Genomic DNA, 24,330 nt, shown 5'->3' with positions numbered 1-24,330 from the left:
AGTGGACCACGAGGCCGAGGGTGTTTGACTGAATGGAGTAAGTCACGTTATTGTTAAAGATTTTTGGAATAATTGTATCCCACGATGGGAGCTGATTCAGCCCAAGAAAGGCATCGACCAGGGGAATTCAAACAGCCAAATAAAGCACATAAACATGGCCGTCATAGAAGTAAAGGGGCTATTGATAGTGCGGCGAAAGGTGTGTTACTAAATTGCAATAACATTGTTTTTATTGGAATAGTGCAGCATGTAATTCATCATTATTTGTATTGCAGGGAAAGTCTCAGTAAAATCGTTGACAGCTCGTGCTCGTCGAGAACTGAAACGAAACGAAAGACGCAATCAAGCTGTGCAACTGCGGTCTCAGAAACGAGCGGAAGCGTTTAATCGGAAGAGATCACTTGGTGGGGCTTCAAGTCCTCCATTTCTTGTGGCATTGGTACCACTTTCAAATATTGTTGACATCGACACTGTGCGGAAAGCAATTCTGAATGCAGAAGGGTCGGCTAATCTAACATGGAGCGAGGAGGGACTTGCTCATATATGGTATCTATCTTAGCATCGTCGTCTCTAATTGTGCATTGCAAATTCCTATTGTTTATAGCTAGGTGTTAACCTAATACTTTAATTAGTTTCCCTGAGTGTGTTGTATAAATCTTTGCTCAAGATGGTGATGTGTCGGTGATTTTGAAATGTATTATTGTTTCCTTTTAGTGTCCCTCGATTCAAACAGCGATTTTCATTTGTGACTCCTCCGGAGGATCTATTTGGTATCTTGGACACACTAAAAACTGCGGACACAGTTATACTGATAGTCGATGGAACGGGTTGCGGTCCCCCAGTGGATGAAGATGGGGAGTGTCTTCTTTCATGCATTTTTGCCCAAGGACTGCCTACTCCTGTGATGGTCGCATCAGGACTCAGTTATATACCGCAAAAGGTTTGTAAAATATTGAGATAGGTTGCCCTAGGTTTTGTGAAGCTGAATGTTTATTGCAGTAAATTTTGGGTAAAATAAAAAAATACGACAAAAATTAATCCACAAATGAAACTGATTTTTATGATACTACTGTATTTTTGAATTCTAATTAGACTGGACATCTTTAAATACAAACCTCGAAGGAAATTCCGTTAATTCGAAATACTCCGTGTAAGGCATGAAAATTAGCTGGGTGCAGTTAAATGCCTGCATGCACGTGATTTAATCCAATATAAATTTGAGCATGGCTGGAACTTCAAATTTGATAAATATTAGTTTTTATGTCGTTGTTTTTTATCGGGCGGGCCAGGAATATTCATCATCTTTCTTAGCATTACTCCACCTTTCAGCTTTTTCTAAACTTAAGTTTCTTGAAAATTTAAACTAAAATCTAAATTGACTGCTTTAAAATAAGAAGTTCACAATTTTTTGTGTGGTGATTTGTTTTCTATGCCTTGCTTAATATTCATTTTAAGATTGGTTGTTTGGAACTGTTTAACCATTTATTCTATCTTCTAGCCTCTGCATATATGTAACTTTCTTCTCTTAGTTGTCTGTCATCACCTGTTCCTTGCATGTCATCACTTTTCCCGATTTCAGCAGGCCCATTTTGCTTGCAAAGTAATCTCAAAAGGTTTAGGGAAGGGTAAGGTTATCCTTAACTAAACCTTTCTGTCTAGTTTTTATTGAACACCCTTTTGTGATCTCCATAAAACCTATGGCTTGCTCTTTCCTAGATATCTTTTCATTTATTCTTATTATTTATTTCATTCATCCTTTCCTCATCAATGTCATTAACACTGTTTGGAGAAGCATGTCTAAGGGTATGTTTTGTTTTCCATCTTTGAGGCTTTGTGCTGCCTGCCAGTTGTTGGTTGATTACATTCTTGACCAAGACTTTTCTAGTCATTCTATGTACTTCCTCCATGGTTGCTGATTCCGCATCCCAGTTAACTTATCTCTTCCACTTCTTGTATGGAAGTGGATGAGTTAAGACTCATACAGAAGTTCAGTAAACTGGGAGAAAGGGGGCAACTGGGGAAAAAATCAATTTTCTAAAAAAATTCAAAAAAGGGCCCAGTTGTATGAAAAAGTCAGTAATTTGACATGCAAACAGGGATTTCAAGGTGATAATAATGCACATCTTTGTTGTGAGAGTTGTTTGTGCTTGGTATAGATCATCATGCATGCTGAACGTTGCAAAAACCTTAAGTTGCACCAGTATCAATTAACCGCAGTTCACTAAAAACACCTGCCAAACCTAGGCGAATGACTTTTTTTACCCTGAAATTGTTGCATTGTAATGCATATTAGCAGAAGACTCCATCTAAAGTTACTGTTGCGGCATCTCCTGCAGTTTCTTGGAATCACGTTTATTGGAAAAGCCATAAGAAAGAGAGGAATAAGAGTCTTGAAAATATGTGGCCACCCACTTGTAGCCGGTTTCTCAACTTATAATGTTTTACCTTCTGGTCTTCTGCTAAAGAACACAATCTCTTTCAATATAAATACAGTTCAGGTGTGATGTGTTGGAACTGTTCCATAGTAACAGAGATGAAGACTGTTACGATTTTCAAACCAGGGATTCTGGGGGGAAGCCTGTACATTCGCCACTTCACCATCCTGTTCCCCTCGAATTCAGTTAGCCAAGAAACATAATATAAGACTTTCCAGAGGAACATAATGAACTCTCCAAAGAATAGCGGATAATTGTGAGAAATTTTGTACCACAAACTTGAATACATACATCAAGAATCATTTACTTAAGGATAGAATGCCAAGTAGAGGGGTTTCTGTTAGAAGATCAATTTTCATTTATGATAAGGAGTAAACAAGAGAAGCTATTTTAACCCAATGACACTCATTGGGGAAAAGGATCATCAATCTTTCTTTGCATTTGCAATAAAGAAAAAGCATAAGATAATGTCAGCTTTATCTGAAGGGAATAGGAGAAGAATTATGACAGAAGATTTTTCCAAATCCTGTGTAAAGACCAGGAGCCAATTTCTCAAAGCTATTAGTCTGCTCCCGAGTCCTATTTATTTGCAAATATTGACTGCTGATGGCGATAAATGATTCAGCACTCATTACTTCCCTCGGCTACACCATGTGCACATTTGAGAGTGTAACTATGTATTTAAAACTCTCTTGAATGCAACTTGTAAATGGACTTCTAGATTTGGAAAATGATTTATATTTTGTGCTTTACTGGAAACTAGTGAGTTGTTACATCAGAGACAGCATTTTAAAAAGATACTTCCACTGAGAGTGTTGAAGAGGTACCACGTGAATATAAAAATGGAGATTGTAAAAACAGGGATGAAGACTTCATCTGTCTGTCATTCAGTTCATGTGGTACCCATCTGTCAGTCTTCTGAGTCTTTTGCATCCCTAATTGGTGATTGGAAACAGCTTGTTGACTTAATTTTCAATAGCTCTTCGAGTTGTTTTTGTATTTGGGAATCATCTTCATTCCAACAATTCTTGGAATTCCACATTTTCATACCTTTTTAGTGGTTTTCCATGTTCCTTGTCTGAATAAGCGCAGTGACCACTTTAAAAATGCCTAGACCATTGTTCAGATGCATCTTGCGATGGAGCATGTTCACCATAAACTTCTTGAAGTAATCTAATCTGTATGATTCAGGAGCAGTTTTCTTTCAATAAAAACCAAATATTAATGCTGTCTGCGAATGCTCTTTGTTTGGGTTAAATTTCGACACATTGAGCACGGCAAGATTAAACTATGCAAACACCTTTTCAATTTATCACTCGTGGGCATCTGACCTTTCTTGATGGTACAACAAAACGGCATGAGTGTCAAATCTTTATACCACTTGGTTGGTGCACCATCTGTCTGCAAACTACACTTCATACTTGTACAACTGGTACTACTAATTACAATGAACCAATGTTGAGAATAATATGTGCTGATTTTGAGTTTCAGGCAACCTAAATTAAAAAAGTTATCAGTGATTAACTTTGGATTATCCAATTTGCAGATTATCTGATTTCCTTCTCACCACCTCAATTTTTATGAAGTTTAAATTGGGAAGATAATTTTTAAAACTTGATTATACTTTTTAAAAAAATAAAAGTTTTGATGAACCTCGACATGCTTAAAAGTTTTTAACAAATAAAATGAAAATTTGATAATAGTATTTAATGCTTTAATTCTAATATTTTTATACTATCCGTACTTTCCCATTATCGTTTCCCTCACATTCATTAGCCCTGCAAAGTCCATATTCTCCTTTTAGGTGAGCAAATATATAGTGCTCTTTGCAACAAATAAGTCATTGAGTATCAATTCTGCATTTTTTTAAATCTCTACCGTATGATGAATATGATCCTTTATCACAGTTCCTTTGTCAATATTTATCCTCAGCCAATCATTTGTTTTTTCTGGCTACGTGATTGGTTAAGCTTTCTATGGAAAATACGTTCTGCTATTCACTTGATGATAGTCTAAGATAAAACTATAATTCCACCCTCTTATAAAAATTGCTGAAAAATGGAAAATTTGTACTTTTCATCTCTGTAAAACACGAATTAATGACAAGGTATGATAATGGAGAGTCTCCTAGTAAATATATGTTTGTATCATGATCACATTTTCCAAGCACATATTTCGATTCTTTTTTTTTTTTGGCCATCTAGTTTTCATCATTCATCCATTAGCACAAATAATGTGTGTTGTCAGCATTGCATTGTCAGACTTTGCACTTAAAGGATTTTGTGCATGTTTTAAATGCTAATTTATTCTACATGCTTATTTGTAACCATTTATGTGGTTAATAATGATGCCGCTTTTTACCATCTTTCATTATTTTCATTCAGAAAAGAGGGGAAATGCGCCAAAGTTTAACCAAAGAAGTCTCACGATGGTTTCCAGATGAGAAAGTCCTGTCAATTGAGACGCCTGGCGATGCCTTGCTTCTTTTAAGACGCATTGGTTCCCAGAAGCAAAGACCTGTCACACAAAGAGATCGTCGGCCTCATATACTAGCAGAGAAACTGCAATTTTTACCCGGTTCGACTGAAGGAATGGTAAGATTATTATTCAATATATCTGTAACAATTTGTATAAATATTTGTTCTTATATGAAACTTAGTAATAATATGTGCAAATTGCAGTTCAGTGAAATCATGAAAAACTGATAATTTGTAAATAATAACTGGTAACTGGTGAAACCAGTTACTGGTGAAATCATCAATGAAAAACTGGTAATTTAATGCATTATTTTCATGATTCCTAATTTCATAAACTCTCATATATACTCATATTTAAGTTTTTTTAATTAAGTAATGTACGTTTACAATAGTGTCAATTATTTAATACATTATTTTCAAATAACAGGGGTTTACACGAATATGGCTTTAACATGCAAGAAGGTAAATTTCGGCTATCAGTAGCCTTTTTTAGTGAAAAGCAAGACTTTTCAATCAGAGACTACTTAAGTCTCCTCATTCATAACCATTAAAACCTGCTTAAATTTTTACTTGTAAGTGAAATTAACAAATGCTTTCCTGAAAGAAATAATTTGTTTTACCATAAATTACTCAAAGTTTACACTTATACTGGTGCTATACTATTGAAGATCTTTAGAAATCCAGATCTTAAAATTGGCCAATTTATCCCATGTGGGTTGGATGAAAGTCTCCTTTCTTGTTATTATCTTCAGAATCATTCTGATTGCTGATTTACCCCTTGTATAGGGTTGTCATGAGTTCAAAATAAAAAATAAGAAAGGCTGTTGAAATCTTTATTTCATTGCAGGAATCTCAAGGAACCTTATTGGTTAGTGGGTATGTCCGTGGGAAACGGCCACTGTCTGTAAACAGTCTTGTTCATGTTCCTGGGTGGGGAACCTTCCAGATGTCTAAAATCACAGCTCCACCTCAAGATCCTCATCCATTAGACTTGATTAAAGAGGAGAGGAAGAAGAGGGAGGAGGCTGATATGCTGATGGAGGATAATGCCAATGATGACATAACTGGGGAAAAAGTGCTTCATGTGGCAGATCCAGTGAAGCAGGTTGGTTTATATGATTACATTGTCTTCTGTTATTTTCAGGACTACATCGAAATGAAACATGCCCCGTGCAATTGATTACAGAAATTGTTTTGGGAATGGATTTCCATCTTATTTTCCATAATGTACATAGTGTATCAGGAGGAGGGTATAATACTTCGGGATAGTGATTTTGAATATTTTTTCTCTTATAAACATAAAGGAAACCCTTATTTGCAGAGCTGTGGTAATTACAAGTGCACACTAGCTCATCAAGCCCATTTTGTAATTTTCTGGTTTAATGGTTGCGAAACACATTCTTTGCAATGCACTGATAGACTTGATTGCATTTCAGTGATTAAGATATTTTAAAAAGATTGTTCGTCTAGAAACCTTGTATATGCTTCATAAAGCATACATCTTTTCTATAAAAACATGTTCCGTACATGCGCATCTCATCTGTATTATAGATCCAAGGTTACTTTAATTCACATTCAGTTTTCAGCTCTTGTAAATGGTTCAACAGCATTGCTTTCAGCACTCATGTTGCACCTTCATCATAAATAACATGCTGCCTAAATAGCCATAGCTAACCACTACCTGCATTTAAGTTCTCCCTACACATAAGTATTTGGCAATTTTTTATGCTGTGTTTGAATGCCATTTATTTCTATAATAAATGATTGTACAAATTCCACCATAGATGACTTCTTGCTATCTTTCAACTTCCAGCAGCATAATTTACTGAACCTGCCTTTTCCTTTCGTGGAAATTTAATGCAAACCAAAGAGAGTAGCCTTCATTTTCAGAATTGATAGTCTATAAAGCAATATCAAACTCTCACCCATAAGAAACCCCCTACATGACACGACTGGACTGCCCCGATTAAGTGGTTATCAGGATTAGGTGGATGCAGATTTGCAATGGTTTACTGTATTCATTATTTGTAAGGTTACACACCAAAATTACCAGTAAAATCATTGTAAAAAGTTAATTTTAGTATTAACTGTTGAAGTTTCGTATCAATGAGAAATGAAAAATTATTCCAGTAAATGTGGTAAAATCCATTTCTTTTCCAAGTTAAGTTTAACCAATCCTCTTATTTATAGTTTTAGCAAATGTAGGGCTCTTTTTTCATTAGATACCAGGGTATGTAAAAAATATGGAATTTATTATAAGAGTTCGGTGGGATGGGAATTTATCCATGAGCTGATTTATCAATGTAAGAGGGTGGTATTTTTTCTAAATTTCCTCTTTTCGGGTGGAGAATTTCAAAGTTTACATGAAGTCTCTCCACAAGATTTAACAGAGTCCTTTGTATGGTGTAGTTCCTCAGTTTTATGGGTTAATTTTTCTCTCTGTCAGCATTAAGTTAAAATACTTTGTTGCAATTAGTTAAGTGCTTTCTTTCTGATAAATTTACAAATAAGTATTGCCTTATGGAGTTCACATCTCTTCTCTAGTTTCAATTGTTGTTTTTTTATTAATGTAAAAGGAGTCGCTTGATCATCATTGAGAGTACAATGCCACGATTTCAGTGTGTGAAAATAATTTGCCTGGACTGGGATTTGAACCTGGATCCCTCGATGTCCGGCCTAGTAGCTACCAAGGCATCCTCTTACACTCCAAAATTTTTGGTCTTTAAATTAATAAGACGAAGTGATGAAGTACCGTGCGTACAATGTCATAGGCATTTGCAGTTGTGCGCCAAGTGTCACAGTCCACAAGGTTAAAGCCAACTTTAAATACAATGATGTTAAGATCGTGGGTCATGTTCACCTTTTCTTCTTTTGTGAAATGAAACCACTGGGAATGCAAATTCGATTCTTTGGAAACAAAATTGAATTGAAATTATTACTTTATTATTCATTTTTTCAATAAATCTGTCGAGAGAGATTTGTTTTTACCTACTCTTCAATATATTTTTGAAAATGTGATATATCATTATCGTTACGCAAATTTTTAGCACGCAAACAATTTTATTAAGGTGATATTTCTCAGTTAATGATGCATCAGAGAATAATAGTCTTCACCTCTTCCTTGATCTCAGGATGAGCCAACCTGGAATACAAATTAGATTTGTAGAAAAAAATGAATTAAAGTAATTAGTTTATTATACATGATTCAGACCTAATTCTCTTTTACTAGTTATATTTGTTTTTTCTGACTCTTTCAAATGCTGTAAAAATGCCGCACTACTCTATCCTCACATAAATCCATAGCGAGTGAAGCAACTGTCATATTAGGGTGATTCTTCTTAATATATGCTGCAACAGTTTCCAATGTTTTCTGCATTAACTTATTGTGCTAGGTGATTTCTGCTTTGCTATTACCTCCTCAGACCAACTCTTCTCCCATCTTCTTTCTGTGAAACACAATGTGACTCGTTAAGCTCTTCAAGGGTCGGCTTTTCCTTGTTCTTGAGGATATTGCAAAACGTTAATGTTGAGTGATTGTATGTTCTTGATAGATCAGCTCGTTCTCACTTTTGAATGATTTCACTTTTCATTTCTACGGATATTTTAATTCTCTTTTGACTGTCTTCTTGTGGCTTTTTCTTCATGGATATTTTTAAAAATATTCATAAAATATTATTAAACTGTGCACGAAAGGTCACAAATAACATGCCTAAACACAAGTTTGGACAAATGTGCAATCACTAGCGACATTACGGTGCTAGTGGAACTTGTCAAAGACAAACGTAAACATCAGGCACAGTCACTCTGGGCATCTCCCTCTCCTCATCACTTGTTATGCAAAATTTCACTCAATCACACAATCTTTTGCTTGTTATTCAAATTACTCACTATTCGAGGTGCTCGTTAAGGGAGGTTACACTGTAGATATGCATCACATTCTATTGCTCAGAAATATTTGAGGATGAGCTTCATGCTCTGGTTGACTCACAATCTTCTATAATGCACTCATAATGATTGCTCAATGATACCAATATTCAGCCACTGGGTTTTAAAAGGAAGTAGTGACATTTTTTATATTTTGTACCTTTTCCATCCCATGTGTAATTCCAGGGTGTACTTGCTTTTCTTAGCTATTTTTTGTGAGAGTGACATTTTAGTGAAACTAACAAACATAGTTCTTAGATATAAACCTTGAGACTTGAAAAATCAAATTAGAATTAACTGTGTGAAGTTGGTGGATAATCCAAAACAAAGTTCAGAATGCAGTTTGGTATGTCATCCTTGGCCTTCTTTAATGTAGAAAAAGTATGCTCATACCTAAAGAGTAAAATTCTTTATAAATACTAAATGATCAGCCAAAAGCATTAGCAGAATTACATTCAAATATTAAGTACATCAGTGAGAAGGAAATAGAGGTGTAGATTTCACCTCCTGCATCATTAATGCCTATTTTACATGTTGTCACTAGTATCAATGCACTTGTGTCAAAGCTGCTGTCCTTCAATTGGGAATAATCCTCCTTCAGTTAGGGCCTCCCATTGGAGTATGATCTGAGATATTGTTTGGAGTACTCTTAGTAGTAGTAATAGTCATAGTCGATCGACTTAAGTGTAGGTTTTTGATGGACTATGGAACTATCCGTTATGATTTAAGGCTTTGGTGTCGTGACACAAAATATCCTGAGACCTCATAATGCAATAACTTATTCTTTAGCTCTGCATACTTTCTACTTCATTTACCTCGTTTATCTCAGCCTCATATTTTCTTACAATTTCATTACATTCTTTTTCACATGAGTAATTCTCATCCAATTACGATCGCAATGGTACTGCAGTTCATTGAGAAATGATAGTAACCTTATGGCTGACCAACTAAATTGCTTCTTCATCTGCAAATCTATTCAGTTTGAATGTGTGCCTAAATTCTTTCTCCCATCTTGGCTGAATTTTTATGAGACTACCTCCTGCTGTCCATGCTAAAAGTTAACCTGAGGTAAGCATTGCTCTAAAATCCACACACTCAACTCATGGATTGACCTTAACCATGACTACTGAAGGATCTAATGCACAAGGGCATGTGGGAGAGAATCCCTTTTTAATCCTACAATTTATTCTTCCCTGTGAGATGTGCTTATTTTACTTGAGGTTTTAGAAGTTGTATTTCATGTTTATTATCAGGAGGACCTTCGGACTGAAAATGATATAGATCCCATGGAAGGCGAACAGACCTGGCCCACAGCAGAAGAATTGGCAGAAGCAGCTCAGCAGATGGCAGTAAAGAAACACCTTAAGCGTGTACCCAAGGGAACTTCGGCCTATCAAGCCGCGTGGATCCCAGATTCAGATGATGGTATGCCAATATGTGAAGTACACGTACATTTGCTTTTATAAGGGTTTCCGTTTTAGGAGTATTCATTTTAAATAAATCATTTCTGAAGTGCATTTCATTCTCTCTAAAGATTCTTTTCAAAGAGAACTTAAAAGTGGTGAGGCAAAGTCGATGCTGATAGGAAGGTAGCACAGACTTTGCCTTCCACAGTACGTATTATTATTGATTTACTAGTTTCATAACACAGTGGTATCTTCAGAACTCAGGAAATTTTATTTTTTGTGGAAAACAGCCTATTCCATTTTCCTATCATCATAATGGTATCATTATCTTTGAGGTAGTAGCTGATTACAATGGCGCTGGATTTTATGTCCTGATATTTTATGTAAAATTTGATTGAATACAAATGATTGTGGTCCTGACTCCAATGTTTTACAGAGTTTATTTCTTATGAATGTGTTTTTCCTAATTTATTTTGAGTAATTTTTATTTTTTGTAGTGTTCTTTCATAGGGCTTTTGTGTATTGTTCTGGTCAGCACACTTCATTAATTCAAACTTTAAGGCACTGAAAAGTTGTTGGAATAAATTGATTTAAAAAAAATTCATATGGCTCCACATTTAGACAGTAAATTGTGATGAAGTCTTATCTTTCCATTAAAATATGAATAAAATATACCTTGGAAGTTATTCAATTATTTTATGTTCTGTTCAGAAAGGAAAAATTTTCAGTCATGAATAGTTAGTAAAAAGATGTCCTTGCTACCATACATTTTCAAATGTTTACTGCCATATTTGCGGTCATATTTCTTTGGAGTAGTTCCCTCTTAATTGCAAATGCCTTCATAGCTTCAGCTGTTCTTCGCAATTCGTCTTTACAACCTCATCTATCCCAAGTTAAACTGCTTTGAGACAATTTCCACTCATTTAAATTACTTTGCTTGCATTGCAGTACCCATATTCAACTTTTCTCTTCCTTTTAAATTTCATTCTCTCTTTTGAAGTATCAATGAATTGGGTCCAAGGATCCATGTAGATCTTCTTGATGCTCCGTTAGAACTGCATTTGATCTGCCCAAGAGAACATGTTTATTTCCTCTCTATTCCCTTCATTTTCTATGTAACTCATTTCATTTCCACTTTGATGTCTATTCCTTCTGCTTCTTTTATTGATTCTTCCAGGTATAATTCGAATGGTCCTGGCAAGAAGTTTCCCTATTTACTTCACCTTTACGTGGCCATTCTTTCACATTTTATGCAGATGACTTGGGTGGTGGGTTTGTGTAGAAGTCATAACTCCCCTATTATTGTAGGTCAATGTAGTCCAGTATTTTACATAATTTTTGTTGACATGTGCATGTAACGCTTTGTCCAGAACACTAATCTCAAGTGGAGCATAGGAAACCTCTTGTTCAGCCACACTTGATTTTTGTCAGTTTTCTTTAATAATTCTATGGCAGACTTGAGTTTTAACTTATATTTCTCTCCCTTCATTTTCTTTGGCATTAAATTTATCATTCTTTTGCTTCCTCCTTTGTATTCTTCTCGAGGTTTTCACTGTCATTGGTGCATTTTTCTTTGGATAGCAATCCCATAATTAATGGCAAACCATTTGCCAGTAACTTTACAGAGATATTTTCATTATTTTTTCCATTTCCAAACATCCCTGTTATTATTAATGTATTTATTTCTTATGAAGTGATTTTCAATCAGACAAAAAAATGAGAAAATTCTTCTTTCCTGTATTTTTGGAAAACCAGGAAAGATTTTCCTAGGCTTAAGAAGATAATGATAAATGTAGTACTAAAAAAAATATATTTACATGACAATGAACGGATATTTGTGGTATTATCATTGCTGAATATCCATAAGCAGCTATTGTTCATTTCTTTTCTCCAAAAGATGATGGCTGTGGTGATGAAAAAGCAAGTGAAGTTGATGAAATGGAGGAGGATGGTGCTCCTGACTTGCTAGATGCAATGTCTCAAGAAGATTCGGATGCTGAAAATGGCAGTAATGATGAGGAATATGAAACTATAACTGTGACTGAAGGTGGTGCTGACCCAGAGAAGTATGACATGGACCTGGATCTTGATGAAGAGGAATCGGCTCTAAAAAAAATTAAAGGTATTTTTTAATGAATGCTATTTACATGCCACATTAGTTTTACCATAGGATAAAGACATAAAATTATCAGCATAATAGGAGGTTAGTATTCAAAGCATTATGTAAGGACAACCAATTGACTGTAGAACTGTGAAAACTTAAATTGTCCTGAATTTTGAAAGCTGAAAATTACCCATAAATTATTTTTCAAAACTTAAATTATGTATACATTATTCTGACCCTTTTATTATTTTGCAAGGGGCACTTATTAGAATGTTCCTTGTTAGCATGTCCATTCTTTAGGTAATGGTCCCAAACTATGTAACTAATTAAGGTAAACACATTTCATTAATCTCTTTCGCATGCTTGACGAAAGGCAAATATTAAAATTGGTCTTTAAATGAAGGGACAATTCAGAGACACCTTGAATTTTGTAGTTTCTCATTTCATGTGCACAAGATTCACCCTTTCACGATTGTTGTAAAATATTATATCTACACAAATACCCCATGAATCACCAAAAAAGGTTTGGCAGGGGTAGCAAGCACCAGGTGGAAAGGGTTAGAGATGAGGGAGTGGGAGGGTGTATGAGGTGAGGGAAAAATATCCTCATAACTCCCTGATGTGATGTTAATGGAATACTTAATTTTAAACAAGTATCAATATTATCTACTATAGAAGTTTTCAGATGTATTAAATATTAAAAATGAGCATCAACCACGTAGTATATGATAGACCGCCACCATGCTAAGATTGATTATGCAGAACTGGAGAGCAGGAAGGAGAAAGGGGATCAAGATGGCGCAGTGGCTAATGTACCAGAGGGTCTGGGTTCGAATTCTAGCAGCGGCAGAGATTTTTCTGTATTATCCCAATCCCTACTTGAGGTACTTTGTGGGGGGCACTTTGAGTGAATAAGCCACCCGTCGGATGAGACATTAAGCTGCAGGCCCCTGGGTGCCTTTTGATAAGAGTAGGCTAATGCTGACTCCGGGTTTTTCTCCACCCTCCATCCTTTCCTGTCAAATGGCACAAATGACCTCCGCTGTCTGTCGCCTCCCCTAAAAACTACTACTACTAAGAAGAGGAAAGCTTGATTACCCTTTGACCATGCAACTCAAGGTCCCAACCCCTGATGTTGCTAGAAGAAAATGTGACCACCCTGGTGTTGGCAGCTGCCGGCATTGGGCATCACTGGGACAGACAGAGTTGAGGAGTGAAATGGGAGAGTTGAAAGTACAACAAAAAGTTGTTAGAGAGTTAGTAAAATGCCCTATATTAGAAGTTATTTCACACACTGTCTTGCAGGAAGGAATTTTCTAAAAAAATGATCAGTGTAAAATGGATGCATATAAGTAAAACTATTGTCCCCTAGGCTTTTCAGGTGGCAAGTGGTGTTCTTGTTTGCTATAATCCTAAAGCTACTATACTGTGCTGTGTGTGGGAAGGAGGAGTCCTGGAGTCTGCTAGTATAGCATCTACTTCTAAAATTTTGTGTTCATGATATCCAAGTAGTAGTAGTTTTAGAGAAGGTGACTGACAGCTAAGGTCATTAAAAGTGATTAAGTCAAATGCATAGAATTCCATGGAAATATGACTTCTAAATGCAGTTAGATTAAATGTAAGCATTGTGATGGATAGTTCCATTAAACTTGCTCATTTATGAGGACCAAATAGGATTTCATTGTAGACTTGGAAGTGATGAATAACTGCTATAATTGAAAATGGTATAATAGGTGGAGAACAAATGACTTTTTAGCTGTGATATTAGTTTCATTGTTTATGTATTTTAATTTTTAATGTATCCAAAAGTATGGCTACCCAAAATCTGATGTATAAGCATTATTGGTATACTCTTTTTGCTTTCCTACTGGTAAGGGAGTAATGGTCAAGTACCCAAGTGAAGAGAAAAAATACAGTTATATATTCTAAGGTTATATGTATATCAGGGTAGGGGGGGCCATCTCTTTCCCCAAATGTGGTTACCTGGGAAGATCTAGTGTCCAAAAAGTCGCATAGTTTGGTGTGAAGCTGTGGCTGCCCAGAGGCATCCTCAGGAACTGAACCCTGGTCCTCTGGTTGGTAGCCTAGCACTCTACTTTACTAGACTACCAAGCCCCTTTGAAGTGAAGTTAAAGTTAAAAAAATGTTATATGTATGAAAATTACGGACTTCACCCTTTGGTATTTATGTGTATTGGCAGTTATTTTCTGTATTTCCTTTTCCAAATGTTTAGGTCATGTTTGACATATGTGACATTAGATTCATCATGGATTCTGAAGATGCTTTAATTTATGTAAAATTTTCTATTTTCTGTATTATTTCAGAGGCTAAGAGTGAGATAATGTTCCCAGATGAAGTAGATAGTGTCCATAATGCCAGAGTCAGATATCAGAAGTATCGGGGGTTGAAGTCATTCCGCACATCTCCATGGGACCCCAAAGAAAATCTCCCGCAAGATTATGCAAGAATTTTCCAGTTTCAAAATTTTGAACAAACCCGTCGGCGATTGGGAAAGCAAATTAAGGCTTGGGAAGATATTGAAGAAGATGGAGTGCAGGTAAGATCAATATTTTATTTATTTATTTGGTAATCTACCGGTTAAGGTAGGTTTTTGGATGGACGTAATTACTAATTAAATAATTTGTGGCCCCTAGCAAAACACAACCTCCTACTCTACATCAAGTCCCTCTTCAGCTCTTAATACTTTCTTCCTCCCTTCATCCCGTCCAACATCTCTATCCTGTTCCTTCCCTTTCCTCGTTTGCCTAACATTCTCCCCTCAATTACAGTCTTCAACATCCCACTCCGGTGAAAATTTATAATAATACAAATATAAGCCAAGGCAGAAAGAGACCTAAATTGTTTATTCCTAAGCTAATTAAAGAGTAAGTAAAAAATGTGAGAACCTTCGAAGCGTTTCAAAAACCTCGAATTTTTTAGAGTACCTTGACCCAAAAATGTTTTCACTTTGAAATCCCTAACAGAGATTGACACAAAAATTAAATGGTGATTGCTTATACATATTGATACATTTTCTTACCTAAAAAGGGGGCTTTTAAGAGTTAATTTTTTTCAATAGACATTTGATGGCAGGTTATATATGGTATTTTTTTAAATATATTGAATTTGCCCTCTCCAGAGAACCACTTGGAGGACTAGCAGGTCACAATATAGATTATTGTGGCATTTTTAAGAGTTTTAATTTACTCAAATAATATGCTTGATATCGGGATAAAACAAATTGACCCAGGAGAAGAATTCGAGATGTTCTTTCATTGACCGCTCTCCCTAAAGCGTTACGTTTTGTGTTTCATTTCGAATAATCAAAGCGCCCGATGACACCGCTCTCATAAGAAATGATCAACGGTCTAATGATCCTCGAATACGATTGCTTAGAGTCCCTGTGTTACTATTCTAGTCAAGCCAAACCTTGTACATGATTCAACGGGAGAAAGACCTACTCACGACATTATCGATCAAGAGTTAGGGGACGAAGAGGTTCAAAATCAAAATTCAAGATTGCTGCATACGATAAATAAGATAGCGATCTAGATTTAAATTGGCATCGAATCCTGGGGCTGCAAAAACACTGCTCAGCCTTTTTTTTACACAATTTTTTTAAGGTAATCTACCAGTTAAGGCAGGTTTTTGGATGGACACAACTACCAAACAAATATTTTATTACTCCTAACAAAACACAAAATCCATCATCCTACTCTATATCAGGTCCCTCTTCATCTCCGAGTACTTTCTTCCTCCCTTCATCCCGTCCAACATCCCTATCCTGTTCCTTCCCTTTCCTCTTTTGCCCAACATTCTACCCTCTATCACAGTCTTCAACATCCCACTGCCGGTCAGCACCCCCTTCATCCACTTTTCCTGCCTCCATAGGATGCTCCCAACAAACCCCTCTCTTCACCCACCATACCAAGTACTTCCTCATTTGTTTTCTTCTCTGTCCATTTCACCTTCTCCATTCTTCTCCACACCCACATTTCAAAAGCCTCCAGTCTACGTCTATCCTCCTGCTTCAACGACCACGTTTCCGCGCCGTACATAGCTACGCTCCATATCAGAGTTTTCACAAGTCTTTTCTTAACATCCTTACTCAACGTCCCTCTCATCAACTCCCTCCTCCTTGTGAAAGCCTCTTTGCCTAGAGCAATTCTTCTCCTTACTTCCTTACTACTTTGACTGTGTTGGTCCAAAACACTGCCGACATACATAAACTGGTCTACCTGCTCTAGTTTTTGCCCTCCTATTTTAATGTTAAGCTTGGCCTTTTTCTTTCTAGAAAATCGCATAACCTTTGTTTTATTAATATTGATTCTCATCCCATACCTGTCGCACCGAATTTCCAATTCACTCAGCAATGCTTTCAACCCCTTGGCTGACTGGCAAACTAAAGCTTGGTCATCAGCAAACCTAACTGAGTTTTAAGATCAATAGTTAGAGTTTTTTTCAAACTCATTTGTTTCAAATGTATATATTTAATATTATGTTCGCACGAAAAATAGCAAGAGATTCAGCGATTAGCTTCCATCTTTTATTTCATCTCAGTGGAAGTAAAAATTATTTATTTAAAAGGTTTTATGAATAAAATAACCAAAGTTGTAATGACTAGTTTGTTTTATGGTCAATAGGTTTGCATAGATACAGTGAAACTACATATTGATGTATATTTAAATGGCAGTTTTTTTCATGTCTCAAGTTAAATATTGCTTAAATTAATTAATAAATATTCACACTAGTATTTGCTGAATTAATGGCAAATTTCACCGTCTTGCTGACATAAAAATCAGCTTGTTATTGTAAATTTTGTTATTCAGGCCTATTTTTTATCACTAAAAATAATTGAAGAATCTACCAGCAAATTAGTCTGAACTGTTAAAAATGTTCTTCTTTTTTATGAGTGGTTTTCAATATATGATAGGTTTACATCACCTTAGGACTAAACAACAGCACAGCAGATGACTGTAAATAGTTAAGCATAGTATTTTGATATTTTTGAAATTACTTAAAGCATAATGATAGATTATATGTACTCATTGAATCCTGACCAGGAGTAAATATCATTGTTGTATTAGGTGAAGCCAGATGGCATCTCACCCCAGTGGAGTGCCCATTGAGTGATGGCATCACCTTAAAAACGCTATTGAGGAAGGCAACGGGAAGTCACTTCAATTATGTATCTCAAGACTCAAACGATGGATGCTATAGTGTAAATGAGTCCTGGCAACTATGGGACTTGGCCTCTTTGGCCTTTTCATGCCCAGCAGCTTGAGAGGCAAGGCTTCCACGGTCATCCTCTAATGAAATCAGAGGATGCAGTAACATCTCTAGAGTAATTACTTGTTTAAAGTTTGATTTTATGGAATCAAATCATTTTATAATAAAAAATAATCACTATATTCTTATCAATCACCATCAAAAAATTATAACTGTACCTCCTCAGAATTTTGTGGAATTACCAAGTTATAGTTTTTCATTATAAAAATTGGCACAGAAGACAGAGTAGAGTTAGAATAGGGAAATGAAATCTAGAACAGGAAAACTAGGACGATATTGATGACAGGAAAATTAGAAAATAATGCCAGAGATGGATAAGGGAAATATAGATGTTTTAGATAGAGCTGTGCAATATGACATCATAGGACAGCAGGTATTATTGGAGTGATAATTATAATAGAGTAATATACAGCGGAGGGGTATGAGCCAGCAAGGGGTTGCAATAATATTGAATAAAATGGTAGGAAGGAGCATAGTTAACATAGAGCAAGCAATGGAGATAATATTACTACTATAGGTAAAAGCCGAACCAACAAACTTTGTCATTGCTGTGGTCTGCATGCCACCTAGCAATCAAAAGGAGGAAGAAGTCAACTGGGTGTATGCTCAGTTAGAAGACATAGATGTTACTGGAGGGAAATATTTGATAGTAATGGGGGATTTGAACTAGACAGCAGGCAAATGAAGACATGGTAGTGAGGTAGGGGACTTCAGTTTATGAAAAAGAAATTATCATGGGTAGAAAGCTAATGACTCCTGAAGGAAGTATTGTTTAATCATATGAACACTTCGCTCAAACATTGATAAAAATAAACATGAATAATGCTCGAGTATTTTAAAGGATATCAGTTACTCTAAAAAATAGAGTACTCCTCTTTACTTCTTATACTTCTTTTTATTTCCTCACTAATGATACTTTTCTTTCTTTCATAATTGAAATAATTTGAAACGTTTTCTTTCATTATACTGCAATTCATGTTTTGAATACATTGTTCAACCCAATATATGTTTTGCTTATATTTTTACCAACAGTGTTGAAGTAGTTAATTCACTGTACTAATGTTTGAATAAATTGGTTGTTATTAGAGTCAACGGTGCCTAGGACAGCAGTTGGCTGAGGAAATTTAGTACACTGTAGAATCTGAATCAGACATTAGACTGGAAAATCTGAACTGCTTTTTAATCCAGGAAAAGTCACATTTAAAAAATTTTATTTCAGTAGATACCGTGGATTTGAATTCTTTTAATCCTATTGCTTTGTTTTCTCAACGTTCAGAAATATAGTGCTCACAGTCTCAATTATCAATGCTAATGGATGCATGATGAAGGAGAGGTAATCAAAAAACACTGATAAAATGGAAAATAATGGCAGCGATATAAATGGATATTCATTCTTTGTGAGAAAAGTATCAAGAAAAGTTTTGGAACAATAGATCTATATCAGAAATTTGCTACAATACCTAAAAAATTTTCAGAGTACATCTCTTGAGTGCAGGCACACTTTTGCCAATGACTTTTCTTCTACTTGAAGGCTCCCTGGTAGGTAGATTCCGGAAGATCCTTAAGAATATGTGGAAAGCTTCTTTGATGAAGCTTTCTGCATATTATTAAGCTGAAGTTCCCATGGTGTTGTCTTTTGAAAGAGGATTTCATATTTGTGGGAATAGGAAATAGTCTGCTGTTGCCAAGGACTGTGAGGGGGTTGGGGAATCTTCACAGTGCCATTTCAGAAAGTCTTCACCAGCAGACACTCAAATCTGCTTTTGGTTGTCCGTCACGACCTTTGGTATGAGTTTTGCACAGATCTTTTGTATTGCCAAATTGTCTGTGATAATGGCGTGTGCTGTCATCTCATCAATGTCAATACGATCTACAATCATGCGCACATCTAATTGATGGATTGAATTCAATACTTCACACAGGTGTAAGGAAAAAATTTTTATTGATACTTTTTAACCAACCATTTATACAGTAACTCTCCTTTTTCATAGCTTATGATTAATTCGAGGTTTTTGGCTATGGGAAGCACGTTGTTTCAATTTTCAGACATTTTATAAGGGTGGAATTATACATTTACAATAATAAAACTTATCGTAAAGTGAATAGCTGGACATATTTTCCTCGGAAAGCTAAACCAATCATCCTTCCAACAAAAAAAAATTACTGGCATAGGATGAATTTTTTAACAGGGTCATTAATGTGGAATCATCTTCGTCATATAAAAACCAATTTAATAATGCACTGGAGTTAATGACTTATTTGTTGCTTTGTAAAATTTAGTATTTGCTCGCTTTAAAGAAGAAAGTTGTTGTCATGGCTAATGAATGAGGGAAACAATATTGGGAAATTACTAGTTTTTCAAAAATGTTTGAATTAATACAATAAATACTATTGGTAGACTTTTATTTAATGAAATTTAAAACTTAGATAGTCCCGGTATTTTAAATTATTATTTTTTAAAAAGTATGTTGAAGAGTCAAAGCATTTAATTGTAATGGTTATTTTATTAAAATTTTGAGGTTCTGGGATGAAACTAGCTCGGGTAATCTGCAGAATTGATAATCCCCACATGGATAAGCGGGAGTTTAATTTATGTGTTTGAAATGATTCAGTTTACTCTATTCAGTTTGGTCATTTTGGTTTTATTCCATACATTTCTAACATCTTTTCTCATCATTTTATATTAGCCAGGGTCATATGTGACACTGCATATTATTGGTGTTCCTCAACATTTGTGGGACCAGAGAGAAAGTGTTAAGGCTCCATTGATTGCTCACAGTCTCCTGCCGCATGAGCAGAAGATGTCTCTCCTTAATGTGGTTCTTAGGCGTACTCCAGCTTGCAAGCAAGCGCCTATTAGGTGAGTTGATATATTTTACTGATAATTTATAAGCAAGGGTTGTTCAGTAAAGAATGATAATAATTTTTTAAAAGCATACATTATTCATCATCCTAATGTTGATGGCCTCTCATTGGATGCATGGATAAACTTTTTTCTAGTCTTTAAAGACATTCTGGATGCCATTTTGTGATAGGACCTTTGAAATCTCAGCAAATGTTAGTGCTGGTTCTGTTGATGATAAAAGGCGAAGAAAAAAAAGTTTATGAAAATAATGAAGGTGTTTCTTCGCATTGGGGAATAGGAAAAAGTCCCATGGGGCTAGGTCTGGACTACTGGGAGTAGGAAGAACATGTTTCACCTTGATTTTGGCGAGATATAATGAGCAACAGAGTTTGCATTCTGGGGCCATGCTTTATTTTAGAGGGTTATACTGGCTGTTGGGTTGAAATTTCCAATATGTCTGATAGTGCTCTTGACGTTGTTCTGTGTTCTTGCAATGGTAGCAGCATATTTACTTCCATCAGAGCAATGATTAGAGTACCAGTTTCCCTTCCTATGAAATTGATTTAGTGCTCCGAAGAACTCAATGAATGCCTCTTGTTCATGGTATAGGTCTGGCTTAGTGCTTTGAGGAACTCAATTAATGCCTCTTGTACATGGTATAGGTTTTGGCTGGCATTTTGTTTGGGCAGAAGCAAAATTTCAATGCAGTTTTTGCTCATTATTTGTCACCTCCATCACTGCTAAACTAAACATTTCAACTTGCTATGGGTGCTGCTGAAGCTTTATTGGAATCAAATCAATGAAACTTATACCACATAGAAATCATGCTTTAAGCCCACAATATACCAAGATTAAAGTTTTGCACAGTAAAGTGGGAAACTAAAATGTCATGATCATTCTTTATTGAATGGACCTTATAATATTTTAAGTAGGCTGTCTATAATGTTAGAAATAAACATATAATATCAATAAAGAAAACTATGAGGACATAGTAAGACAAACGTCTGAAAAGGTGAACCTTTGTTGGAGGTTTTAATCTAATGGCCTTTGAAAACAATTAAATGATCAAAACTTGACGCAGTTATCGCAATTGATTTTTATTTTTCTTGAAAGCAATTTGAATGATCATTCTTTGAATTTAGTTGGAGATTTAATGTGGTACCTCTATAGTAGTTAAAGGGCTGAGAATAAACTATCCTTAATTTTTAGTGATACTTTTTGACAAATTTTTCTGATTTTTTATTTTATGTTAATGTCATTTTCCCCATGCATTTATCTGTCGCTTGCCATGTACAATTGATTATTCTGAAAATTATCTAATTGAATACCTTTTGGATGTTAATGAATGACTTTGATTTTAGATATTTCAATTTTTAATGTCCCTCAACTAACTGTTAGTGGTACTAATTATTATGAGAAAACACAAATTGGCACTTTTCCACAGATTTATTTGTAACGTGCAACGCGTTTAAGTCCATCAAACTGCCTTCAAGTATAAGAGATTTTGTACCTGAAGATGGTTTGATGAACTGAAACGCATAGTGCGTTACAAATAAATCTGTGGAAAAGTGCAAATTTTTTCCTCATAATGACAAACTTTACTTATCGCCTGAATCTATTGAATATAGTATTACCAACATACTTGAAAAAGTGTTCTTTAAAATTTAATGTTATTCCTTTTAGATATTGTAATCATGTGTGATTTAGGTTTGCATAAATGTGTTTTGTCATTAATTGTTCGTGTAAAATTTAGCTTCCATGTTTTTAATGTTTTATATTTGATGAATTCATCAGAGATTATCATCTATAAATGCATTTCTTTCTTAAGAATTTATTATGACCACTGTGGCTTCTTCTTGTAAAATTTTCTTGGAAATTGTTCTTATTATAAGCCTTGCAAATAGTACTAGAGTAGTCTGTAAAGTTTGCAGCCTAACAAGTTAATTAGAGGTTTTCTTCAAATTTATTTTTGTTTTAAGTGAGTACACTATTTCCAGTGATGCTCTAATGTTTTAACCCCTCCAGTGGTTGACGTCTTTCTCTAAAAAATAGGCATTTATGTATATGTTAACTTTCTCGTCTGAGGAAAATCTCTGTCCTCCAATTGAAAAGGCTAGGAAATAGGAAAAAGTTGCTGGGGCCAGATTTGGTGAATGCAGTGAGTGGTCAATCAATCCAAACTGCAATTTGAGAATTTTAGCTATAGCGACCCATAAAGTGTGAGCTGGTGAGTTGGCCTGATGGAAAAGCACTTTCTTCTTCTTCAAATGCAGTCATTTTTTGCAATTTATATTTTCAGCTTGTCAAGGAGTGATGCATAATACTCTTCCATTATTATTTTACATTTTTTGAGATAATCAATGAACACCATTCCGTGACTATCACGAAAAAAGTCTCCATCACCTCCCCATCCAATGGGTTTATTGTTTTGTTTCCTCCTGCGATAAAATTCCATATGCTAAATCCTGATGTTTTTTTTAACAGAAAATTCATATGGTATTAGTGGTTTTCTTTGAAAGAATATTTGTGGCACTTGTAGTCTTAACAGTCTTTGTGTTGTTTTTAGGTCCAAGGAGCCACTCTTTTTGCAATGTGGCGTCAGAAGGTTCAGGGTGTGTCCAATCTACAGCCAGCACACAAATGGGACCAAGCATAAGGTAATGTCACTGTAAGGAAATGTAACTCTGCAGAGAAAGAGCCAATCTAAGATCATCTGTATTTACAGAAAAGAATCACAGCTCTTTGTGTTTTGGGGAAGGAAGAGAGAAAACTGTAAATTCAACTTTGTGCATTTGGATCCTACTATCTACTAACTCAGGATTCTGAAGTAGTAGTATTTTTCATTTGTTTTTAGTCAAATGCTGAAAGTGGGGTTTAGGTAATTCCTAACCTACCCAGTGGGTTTATTTGTTATTTTATATAACATGTTAGGTTTTATAGAAAGTAAATTGGCTGTGGAATCAGGAATGTTCATTACTCATGCATTGTCTTTGATTTTGGATAAACATTTTTATTCATGAAAATAATATCTTTTATTTCAGTTTGAAAGGTTTTTTCAACCCGACTCTACTGTTGTGGCAAGTATGTTTGCCCCTATCACTTTTCCCCCAGCCTCGGTGTTAGCATTTACGGAGGCTAAAGATGGACACAAGGTAAGGGGTTGTAACATAGGTTGCCCTGGAAAAAGCATGATAGTAAAGGAATATTGTGAATTATTTCCTGATAATTTTTTTAGGAATTAGTGGCAGTGGGATCAGTTTTGGATGCCAATCCAGACAGGATTATTATAAAACGTTGTGTGCTATCTGGCCACCCGTTCAAAGTGCACCGACGGTCAGCTGTGATACGTTTTATGTTTTTTGACCCAGAAGACATTACCTGGTTTAAGCCAATCGAGCTAAGAACAAAATATGGACGTCGTGGTCATATCAAAGAACCATTAGGTATTGAATTTATATGTATTATATTCTTACTTATATATTTGTAATTTCATTAGTATGATCTAAATAGTTTTAACCAGTATTTTTTAAACTACACTAACTTTTTTATTTAACCACCATTTCAGGCACGCATGGGCACATGAAGTGCTTTTTCGATGGGCAGTTAAAGTCTCAGGACACTGTGCTCATGAATCTTTATAAAAGAGTATTTCCCAAGTGGACGTATGATCCAGATGTATCCACTGTAGTGAAGAGTAGTTCTGAATCTCCTACCACCTTCTTATTCAAACCCAAAAGAGTCGAACTGCCATGAAACACAATGTATATAAATGATTGTGAATAATAACTTTGTTTAATTGTTTTTAATGATACTTTGTACTCCCTCTTAGAACCTTCTAAGTAGGAATTAT

At 35.4% G+C, this 24,330-nt stretch overlaps 1 protein-coding gene across 1 annotated transcript; it reads left to right on the top strand.

Moving 5' to 3' along the window:
- Nucleotides 1-24,281, top strand: Tsr1 (Tsr1 ribosome assembly factor). Its single transcript, XM_071586595.1, has 13 exons — nucleotides 1-199; nucleotides 276-546; nucleotides 715-940; nucleotides 4,820-5,029; nucleotides 5,760-6,017; nucleotides 10,090-10,261; nucleotides 12,140-12,364; nucleotides 14,671-14,903; nucleotides 20,323-20,495; nucleotides 23,047-23,137; nucleotides 23,522-23,632; nucleotides 23,716-23,923; nucleotides 24,046-24,281. The coding sequence occupies exons 1-13, from the start codon at nucleotides 85-87 to the stop codon at nucleotides 24,231-24,233; spliced, it is 2,481 nt and encodes an 826-aa protein (XP_071442696.1). The 5' UTR covers nucleotides 1-84; the 3' UTR covers nucleotides 24,234-24,281.
- Nucleotides 24,282-24,330: the final 49 nt, after the last annotated feature.

Source organism: Hetaerina americana, unplaced genomic scaffold, assembly GCF_022747635.1.
Source record: "Hetaerina americana unplaced genomic scaffold, ioHetAmer1.1.p SCAF_24, whole genome shotgun sequence".
Classification (NCBI taxonomy): domain Eukaryota; kingdom Metazoa; phylum Arthropoda; class Insecta; order Odonata; family Calopterygidae; genus Hetaerina; species Hetaerina americana.
This window is presented reverse-complemented; position numbering and strand designations above follow the sequence as displayed.